Source organism: Manacus vitellinus, unplaced genomic scaffold (genome assembly GCF_001715985.3).
Source record: "Manacus vitellinus isolate BGI_N305 unplaced genomic scaffold, ASM171598v3 scaffold_79_pilon, whole genome shotgun sequence".
NCBI classification, from domain to species: Eukaryota; Metazoa; Chordata; class Aves; order Passeriformes; family Pipridae; genus Manacus; species Manacus vitellinus.
The window spans coordinates 2077243-2088013 of NW_021940812.1; the positions used below are offsets into that span (position 1 = coordinate 2077243).

Genomic DNA, 10771 nt, shown 5'->3' on the forward strand with positions numbered 1-10771 from the left:
CATGTTAGACTCCATACCTCATGTTAGACTCCATACCTCATGTTAGACTCCATACCTCATGTTAGACTCCATACCTCATGTTAGACTCCATACCTGTCATCTGCCTGTCTGGCAGGTGAAAAAAGGAGATGGCATGACCACCACAGGAGTGAGGCAAGGCAGGTGGGGAGTAGGAGTGAGCTGGGCGTGATCTTTGGGACTTATGTCAGACCATCTTCTTCCATGAGTAGCTCTGGCTGTTGACAGGCAGGAAGAGGTGCTGGAGCAGTGGCTGTAGCCGGGAGCAGTTCAGCGACTGGATGGGTGGGAGTTGTCAAATGTGCACCACTCACCTTAATGCTGTTGTCATTCACAAACAGCAGAGCAACAGCTGCTGAGTTTGACTCTTTTCCACAGTGCTGGTTGTTAAGGAGGAATTGAGGGAGGATTTCAGAGAAGACTGTGCATCTAGCTGTCAAAAGAAATAATTTTGTTAGAATGGCCCCTGTAGGTGAAGAAATAGTTCTTCTGATATCTTTCCCACAGCAGGTGTTTTTCTGTTGCACATGTACTCTTTAATTTCTGAAGAGACTGTATTCCAGTTTGGTTTAATAACTCTGAAGGAGATATATTCTCTTGGATTTAATTTAAATATAATCTTTAGTCATAGTTATGATGTGTGTGTGTGTGTCTTGTGAACAAGAACAACAGTGTTATTTGACCCATAATAGTTCTTTAAAGGTGGGATTTACTTACCTGAATATTTTGTTGTCTTAGGACAGTTCCTCTATTGTATTTAATTTATACTTTAACAAGTTGCTGTTTTTCTTTACAAGTACTCAAAGCAATTATGTGACTGACTGAAAACTTGAACTTTTGTTAGTTTTTTAAGAGTGGTTTGGTTTAAAGAGTGCTTTCTTCTAAAAGACCCAATTCCTGATCAATGCAAAGCTGGTGATGCACTAAGTGAGGATATCTTGTCCTGTTTTATCTCCCTTGTTCTTCAAGTGCTTTAAAATTACTTGTTTCTGATAAGTCCTTTGACCACTTATTTTCCTTTATCTAACAATCACTTGCATTTACTGGGTTTATTTGGGGTGTTTTGTACCACTATCCACTTAGGTGCAGAAATTTACTTCCTTTTTCTGTGTGGTGTTCTGCCTTTTCTCTCCATTCTCTCTTTACATAGTCCTGCTGCAGAACGATCACTTCTAAATAGGGGCACTTTACTAACAACTTTATTGCCTTGGGTATCGCTGTTGAAAAAGTCCTGAAGCTATTTCTTAGTTTAATATGTTATTTTGGGTTTTTTTTGTGTGTGTGAGGTCAGACCCTCTTGCCTCAAGTTACCAAGTAGACCTGGTGCCTTTCCTACTGCTTGAGAGGAGAAACATCATCTCATGTATGGATTTTGTTATGATTTGTTTATACTGGGTTTAACACGTGGAAAACCCCCTATCTTTAGAGGGCAGTAGCTGCAGTTAGTGGTGTCTTTGGCCAGAAATACCATCTTTAGAGGAAAATATGGTTAACCTTCTTGTGGGATTTTTTCCTTAGGCTTGCTCCAGTAAATGATCTGAGATACAAAACCAACTTCAAATTCCTTTTTTTTACATGTGTTTTTCACTCTCTCAGTGGTCTGTGTTACAACTATTTTCTATCCTGAAGAAACTAAGAGAATCATGACTTTGCTTCCTCTGTATCAACTAAAAAGAAATGCAGAAGAGTTTTGCCCTCAGATTTGTAACTGCTGGTAAACACTGAAAGTATTCCAGCACAGTTGTTTCGGATGTGGTTCAGTATTTTCTAAACATTTGTTTGCCAACTTCAAATTGATTTTTATGTATTCAAATATAACACATTTTCAGCTTGAATGTGTTTTATTTCTCAACTTCTCTAGGCTAATAAGGACATAGGGAGAAAAAGGAAGTCATTATATGTGTAACAGTGGCAAAAAAAATGAAAAATAGTTTCCTTAAATCTATTGTGTATTTTAGTCTGGATTTGGGAGGGTGCCATAGTACTTTCAGCTCTTTTCTACAGTGGGAGCTGAATACTCTTCATCAAAATTGAATTATTTTTTATATTTTCTTGGAAATTACACAGAACCATCCAGTAAGAGATTCTTGCAGATAAAGCTTTGTTGGTATGTTGTAATCCATGTGTGATTTATGATTGTGGTTTAAAAGCTAATGTACAGGTTTTTCTATTGTAACAGTATTGTTCTTTGAGGCCTCATGAATAGTTAAGTATTCTTTTCTTTTTCACTGTTGGAGAGATCGCTGCCCTGAAAGTTTCAGTTTCTCTCCTTAATTTAGGTGAAGAGTTCACAATTTTAAAAGAAAAAAAATCCTGCCACTTATGCTATGTGTCTCTCTTGACACCTTTCCTAGACAAGTTTCTCGAGGAAAAGGATAAGTAAATATAAGAGCTTCGTGCTTTTGTGCAAGTCAGACAAAAGCATGGGCCTTGGGACAGGATGTGATTGCTTTGAACATGCCACAACTTGCTGTAGGCACCTGGGTGTGCTCCAGGCAAGGAAAACACTCAGACATTTGGTACTGTCTGGTGGGATTGGGACTTTACTTTGTCATCTCTAAATAGGTGATGTTTGCTGAGGTTCTTGGGATGCTGAGAACACAAACCTGGACAGAGATCAGTGCAGTTTGCTGCTGTTTGCCTGTCCCTTTTCATAAGGGCAGAACTTCCCTCCATCACTGTTCTTTTGAGAGGGCTGCATTTTATGTTTGCAAGCAAGAAAAATTATTAACACCTGCTTTTCTCCATTGTTTTATGTACTATGAATAATCCCTGAAGTGAAGTCTACATTAAATGTCACAAAGGCAGCTGAATCGTGTTTGAATGAAAATGGGAAAGTGTCTTTGTTTGTGTCTTACAGGAAGAAAAGGCTTCTCTCCTGCATCGGACTCAGGAAGAAAGGAGAAAACGAGAGGTAAAGTAGCCTGTAAGCTTTGCATGCCCACTGGATTTTAACTTGATGTAACATTTGCAGTGCAAAGTACTTCTGCTGCAGTTCATACTTAGGTCAGGAATGTTTTGTTTCAGTTTGCAAGTTCTGTGTGGTCTTCCAGCGTGCTCCAATTGGCAAAACCCTTAAAGGTGTGTTTGACCCTCACTAGATTAAGCACAAGTTCTGCAATGGCTCTTCAGTTTTCAAGCACAATTAACTGCTTTTTTTTTCTTCCCAACGTGGGTGTACAATTATGGACCAAGTTTAAGTATGAAACTACGAGGATTTCACCAGCTAGTTCAGAATTCTGTGTTGTGCATCAAATTTATGATCAATGAGTCCTTACCAATGTATGTAAAAAGTCTTTGTGGTTCACAGACTTTTTTCCACACATCGAAGTAACCCGTTCTGTTGCTTAATTCTGTGTTCTGCAAAGCCAATGCAGAGGCAATTTACTGACATCTGTGTTTGTACACATGTGCACACAACGATTTTCTGTGGCACATTCTCACAAAATGAATGGCTCCTCTGAGAGTAAAATCAGTTATGGATTTTTAAAAACTGCCTGTAGCAGAATCTTAGCAGCGACCTCAGATTTAAAACCTTTGCAATTACGGGTCGCTAATTGACAATTATGTATTCTGAGATAAAACCCATACCTAGAGAAAAGGAGAACATATCTATGTTTTAGTTGAACCTTACATTATGGTTATGAAGAGATACTGCCTTGCTGTAATTGAAACTCTCTCCTGATTGCACTTTTACTGTAGATACTTTGGAGAGAAAAATAGCCTTTGGCCTATCAAAATTTTGATTTTGGTCAATGCTTTAGATTTAATTACAGTCTCTGAGTATATGCTTATGCAGAGAAGTTGCTTTAGGAACCAGAGTTTCCAAGAAAAATGAAGTAGACCTTGAATAGCAATTTTGTCTGGTGTTTCTCGGTCACTCCAGGTTATGTTCTTAAGTTGGATGTGTCTTCATGGGACAATAAATTAGAAATCAAGGTTTTGTGAGTTGAAGGTTTGTGTGAACTTTCGTAAGTGTATTTTAATGAAATTTAGGAAAATATTTCTGTGTTTTGTTTTGCTTGGTGGCCCTCAGAATTAAAGGCTTGTTGTAGTTCAAGGATTGATTAGGTTAAAATTTCTCATTTTAAAGCAGGCTTCTGAGTCCTTGTACTTTTCCTTCCTCAACCACTGCTTTGTAGCTTTGGGTTCATGAGCAACTATTTACTTCCCTCTTTTATCCCCTAAGAATCTATATGGACATTGTTAGGAACATAATTACAGAAGCCACTTCCTGCAGATATTTACTGTGATGGGGTGTGCTGAGGGTGCTGTCAGGGAACCCTCCGAGTGCTCTTCCCATAGCACCTCCAGCAAGCTGGCTTTCAGTTCCTCAGAAAGTGAGACATTGTAAAGGAATGATTTTACCTACCCTTTCCAGCTGATGAGGAAGACACATCATAAAAAGTACTCACTTGGTATGTCTGGTTTGAAGAAGAGAGTAACAATTTTCATTAATTTCCATATTGTGCTCCTGAGCTTAAAGCTTTAAGCCTCATTTTCCTTTTGACAGAGGTACTGTCTCCAAGGAACTGATTTTTTTTGTTTGTTTTCCCCATATCTTAAGTGTGCCAGCATCATAATAATTTTATATTATTGGAATGAAAACAAATAAATGGGTCTTCAGTGTTAGCTGATCTATGCAGAAAGAGGAAAGCTGTCATAGAATTTGATGAATTCTTCAACACAGTATTAAAACTTTGTTTTATAAAATACATGAATAATAAAGTGATACAAAATAATACGATTTTTATTTTGATTTTTATGGTATTACATACTGAGTATTAAAAATTCTTTTGCAATATCTCAGTGGTAAATTTGCCCTTAAAAACTTGAAAAGCATTCCCACTGATCTATGTGTATTGGATACAAACATTAAAATGCTTTATTTAACTAATGATTGCTGCTTAATTTTTATTTAAAAAAAATACTTTTGAATACAAATATATTTGGTAAAATGGCAGAAATTAGAGTCAGTCCCACAATGTTGATTTCAGTTTTCTTGCTTTGTTTTACAGGAAGAAAGGCGGAGGCTGAAAAATGCAATAATAATCCAGTCATTTGTAAGAGGGTACAGAGACAGAAAACATCAAGTCAGTACTTATTTATTTATTTATTTAGAAAGATGTTAAACAGTTTTGCTGAAAATGAGACTTTCTAGTAATAATTTGATTGAAAAATCTTTTTGAATGTAAATAACTTAATTGAAAAATCTTTTTGAGTATATATTTCACCAAGTGGAAATTCTTTATTCCCCTCTTGACATTTTCATTTGAAACTCAATATTTTAGTAGATGGATGTATATTCTGCAAAGCATGGACGTGGCTGGAACTCAATGGGATCATGCAGTGTTTTTTTAGCTGATTAAAACAGATGAAAACCATTAGATATTAAGAGCTTTCACACACCACAGTGGAGCTTTTAATTTTTTTTCCCAGTATAGCTAAGGTGGTAGTTTGAGTCAAAAAGTTGTTCTTTCTAAGGTGCCATTGGGTAGATTCTTCTAAGAGAGAGTTTTATCTGTTTAAATTCTCTAATTTAAGCAAATTAGATTAAAATGTTTGGTGTGATGCTCTTGATAAGGAACAAATTTGTTGCATCTGAGTGACAGAATGGAACTGTGATACTGTCTGTATGTTTTGATCTCATAATAAATATGTGTTATCTCTGTTTTATTACTTGGCAACCTCTTTGAACGGGAAGCTGAAACGAAGGTTTTAAAATTTTACATCTCTCTTTTAAATCATAGCTGTTATTGATACATTAATGCATGTTTTGTTTTTAAGTACTCCATCCAAAGAAGTGAATTTGATCGCTGTGCTAATTTGGCCCAATCTGGAGGAACCTTTTCCACTGCTAATGGAGCTAATTTGACTCTTCTAGTCCGTCAGTTACTCTTTTTCTATAGACAGAATGAGGATTCCAAGCGTTTGGTGAGTGCTGTTCCATACCCTGATCCATAGTACTTGTGTTTCATGCATTGTTAAAGGAGTCTTTTACTTAAAAGATTTTGAAGGGATGCAAAAAAGCCTTTGTCCACTTAAATTAATTTCAGAGTTCTTTTTTTAAGAGTTCAGGCTTTTGCTGCTCTGCACTCTGCTGTTTTTCATTTAGGCACAAGAACTTAAAATCAGATTTTACAAGTGCGTGCACATACACGTGCACAAAATATGTGAAATGAAGCCTGAAAAATCCTGTGCGTATTATTCACATTAGTTTTTTAAAAATAATATATTAAAATTTTAATCTTTAAACCATATTTTCCACTTAGCCCCCTAGTCATTCCTAAGGTGTTTGGGTGATTTTTTTTTCTCACTGTTGAATAATGCTGGCATATCAATTGCAAGGTCACTGCTAACTTCCCAGGTGTATGAGTTAATATGATTCATAGTGGCTATTGATAATGGACATTAAAGAATTAGGACTATTTATAAAAAAAATATTAACAGATAACTTCATTCTAAGAGTAAAGTTATTTGTAAGTGCAATTCAGTCTTAACTTTGAAAGTTTAGTATTAGCAGTCATACAGATTATGTTGTGTAACAGTGGGGTTTTTTTTCTCTTCTGAACATGATTCAGTCTGAGTTTGTGTTTTGTAAGTCCTCCAAAGGTATCTACAACAGCACTGAAATATTACTCTCTGAGTTGCAGTAGGCAAAACAGTAAACTTGTGCATATCTTGTTGCAGGTATGGATGTGTCAGAATTTAATTAAACAGAGTTCTCAGTTTGTTAAGCAGTTGGATGGTCCAGACAGACTTACTTGCTTATTCCAAATAAAAAGACTGTTGGGGCTGTGTTGCAGGTAAATTCTTTTTTTTCTATGTTCTGCTATGTAAAAAGTGTTCAGAAATTATGCTGGGCACTTCTTTGTTTCTTTTTGCAGCAGGTGAAGTATTAAATGTAACTTTATTTTATGGAGAGGACTGTTTAATATGTGTGTGGGCCGTGGCATTGGATACTTGTCCCTATGTCAAACAGTGGAATGTTCTTAAACTCCGTTGGCTTTCAAGTTCAACACGTGCTTAAGGGATGCTCTCCTAGGATAGGCTTAAGGATGCTCTTAACTGTTTTCCTTAGCAATATTTGTGGAAACCAGGTTTTCTTGGGAACTGATAGCATTTCAAAGTTATTATCTGAGGTACACTTGTGTTTCAAGGATGTGCTTTGGATACATGTTGTTCCAATACTAATGTTATTTAAGATGCCTTTCCTCACGCTGTGTTGGGAATTTAGGGCATATTAGGAAGTTACAAAGGCATATTAATCAGTTACATTACTGGCTTCAGCTTTGCATTTGTTATTTGCAGTGGGAGGATCACAGGAGGGTAAATCTATTAAGGTGACTTGAATATCTGGCACCTAAACCCTAGGTTTAGAAAACAATGTATTTGTTCTTATCAATAATAGGAACTAGTTATATTATCCAGAGCCTTAAAATAATTTTTTTTTAGAAAATTGTTTCATTTAAGTCACTGAACCTTGTGTTCTTATAAGTGTGTATACTATATGATAAACAGTGACACCAGAGACTAAAGAAGACTTGAGTGGTGGGTTTCAAAGTCCATTTGCAGTGGGACACAGCTGTGGTGTCACTGCATTTAACTGTACATTTTCATTACAGTTGAAATTGTGTTTTTGTAAATGCAGCTATTAATGTGGATGGGGAAGAAAACACATTGTTAGGACAACTCTACCTATACACATCTCACACTAAATATCCTTTGAATTCTAAACAGGCTCTTAATCTTCATCATTTCTGTGGTCACTGATAGTTGTTATGTAAGCAGCAGTTGTTAAAAGGATGGAATTTTTAGTATTTCAGTCTGTAATCAAGGGTATCCTATTGTGTTACTTATGCATATGATGTTCCCTAGCATTTGTTCCCAGCCCATATTGCTCTGGGGCTTTTATGTCTTCATGAAAAAACATGAATTATCCTTTGCTTCTCTTCTAGTTCATGCAGTAGACCTCCAAACTTGCAAATCATTGAGAGAATTTATTAGGATTTAATAGGATTTACAGGTAGAGTGCCATATTCATAGAAACCCTAAAATCAGGAGTTACTATTATAAAGATACCAACAAAAAGATGTAGCTAAACTACTGAGAACAGTTGGAAACCACGTAGAAATAAGTTAATTAAAGGTGAATGTGAAAGGGTTTTTGTAATTTTAGTTTGAAATCATTGTACATATGCTTGTGGTGAAATAAGAGAAATATCTTGTTGAATAATTTTAATTTAATTTCATTTATAGGCTATTGCAGAATTGCAATGATGACAGTCTGAATGTTGCACTTCCTATGAGAATGCTTGAGGTATTTTCATCTGAGAATACGTATTTGCCTGTTTTACAAGATGTCAGCTATGTGACATCATTAATTGAACAAATTTTGCACTACATGGTTCATAAAGGTGAGTAGATAGGAACTAGAAGTTCTGGGAAATACTCAGAAATTAAACAGAATGTGTAACACCTGAAGACCACGTTGTTTAATCACATTTTTGCTTTAACCACGGACACAATGAATGAAGTGCTGTGTACATTAACCTGTACACTAGATGGACACTGTGCTTGTAGTGAGATCACTGCTTGAGAAATTACTGCTTGATTTCTTTAGAAATTCTGTTTATAAATTGAATATTCTATCAAGTTATTTACACAGACATTTACAACAGATTTTGAGAGTAGGTGGATATTGCCTAACAAAAGTTTTAATGCAGTAGCTGTTTACACACACACACACAGTTTCCCATGGACACATGCACACACTGTGGCAGATCTAAGCCTTAGTTTTGTAAAAGTTAGTCACTGTGTTGCAGTACTGTTCTCTACAAATATTACTATTCATTATTATTCTAAATTGGCATTACCTCTTCATCCTGCCGACACCACAGACACCTTAGCAAAGAGATGGTGACCTGGCTTTGATTTATATTGTTTGCTAAACTGCAATGAGTTACACCTGTGCAAACATACTGAAAGTTAATGAATTGTGTAGTTAGCACCAAAATTATGTTTTGTCTCAAAGAAACTTTTTTATTCTGGGAGTGTCCAAAAAAAATAATTTGCCTTTCTGATACAGTAGAGTTTGCAAAACTTGTGGATAGGGAGAAAAGACAAAAACATTTTGAAATAAATATCTCAGATCCAGCCTCATTGGTGTAAAATGCAGAAAGAGCACCTTCCAGTCTGTTAGTTGTTGGAATAATTCTATATAAGTTTTACAGTACATTCTGTAGACTAGACTATCTTATCCTGTTACTAAGGATTTGATTTTAACTACTATATGTTCAAATCACTATGAGAAAAATAATTACTCTTATTGTAGCACATTTATTTTACTCACCCTGGCATAGCAAAAACTATAGAAGTATTTATGTTTGTCTCACTAACTTGTTATATAATAAATATATCTTCCAAAATGCATATATTTGTTCTTTTAGTATATGAATTCTCACAACTGGTATATGAAAGTTATTAAGATCACAGAATCATTAATTTTTTACTAAAGTGTAGCTTTCTGATGACTTCAAATGAAAACAAAAAGAAGCATTTTTTGCAGCTACAAATGTTCTGTCTCCAAATCATTTATTATGCTTAATTTGTAAAGAATCTGTTATCAGCTTTTATTAGTATATGTTTTTGCATATAATTTATCTTCCACATGTCTCTTGTCAGCATAGCTGTTATTCTTTTATGAGGACTTCCTGCCTTTTGCATTGTATGCCAAGTTAGGTGGTCCCCAGCAAAGGGTCTTAGACTGGACTCTTGATGATGTGACACTTATTTGTTGCATTTACAGGTGGTTCCTGTAGTTGTGAGACCTGGGTCTTAGTTTAGGAGTTCATTGAGCAAGGGGAAGTTGCTTTAAGAAGAATGAAATCGTGTGATTCCATTTGTACTTCAGTGAGACAAATACAAATTACCCTCTACACATGTCTTTATGGCATGGATGGTGTAATGCATTTTATTACTGTCTGAGAACCCTGTTTTGGAAACAGTGATTGTATTCTTCAGTCTGCTAAGGCAAGGTGGCCATAGAATTGAGACATTCTACCAGCAGGACTCTTGCTTGTATGATGCAGTCCTGCTTCACAATAGAGGGGAAAATCTGTCATTTCTGGAAGAGTGGAAGGATAGAATGTGACTACAGTCACTTAAAGGAGAAGAGAACATCTTTTTCATAGGTCATTGTTTTAAAAAAATCAAATTATTCATTTCATCAGCAAGAGTTCATTGGTCTTTGAAAATCGAAGTGACTCTGAATGTTGATCTCTATGAATGATTTTATAATGGGATATTTCCAAAGAGGTTGCTGATATAGCCCGTTAATTATGTGAATATGACTTAGACTATTCTAAAATGTCTTCCTAAGTCAAGCTTCATACAATGGGTTGTAAAGTGTTTTTCAAGTTAATGTTAAATATAAGTTGTTTTGTAGGGAAAAGTAGAAAACTAATACTGTATTTTAAAAGTGATTTTTCTTACTTGCAGGCTACTACAAGTCGCTTTATTTGTTAATTAACAATAAGCTTCCCTCGAGTATTGAGTATTCTGATGTTTCTCGTGTCCCTATTGCAAAAATACTTCTGGAGAATGTTCTGAAGCCATTGCACTTTACATATAGCTCCTGTCCAGAAGGTGCAAGGTAAATAAAGATCATATTAGATATTTCTGTACTTATTTGCTATAGTCAGAGGTGCCTGGTTTGTTGTCGTTGAGTGTCTAGCCATTCTTTCAGTGCAGTT

The 10771-nt window shown here is 35.6% G+C and overlaps 1 protein-coding gene across 1 annotated transcript in view; it reads left to right on the plus strand.

The window, feature by feature from the left end:
- The window catches only part of LOC115307981 (ubiquitin-protein ligase E3C-like), a gene marked incomplete at its 3' end in the record, with an annotated part of 18149 nt that extends 7478 nt beyond the window's left edge, over window positions 1–10671 (plus strand). The window contains exons 2-7 of the mRNA XM_029964692.1: window positions 2879–2932; window positions 5037–5111; window positions 5806–5952; window positions 6709–6824; window positions 8277–8434; window positions 10518–10671. Coding sequence (XP_029820552.1) covers window positions 2879–2932; window positions 5037–5111; window positions 5806–5952; window positions 6709–6824; window positions 8277–8434; window positions 10518–10671 — 704 coding nt within the window. The remainder of the gene's footprint in view (window positions 1–2878; window positions 2933–5036; window positions 5112–5805; window positions 5953–6708; window positions 6825–8276; window positions 8435–10517) is intronic.
- Between the last annotated feature and the right edge of the window lie 100 nt (window positions 10672–10771).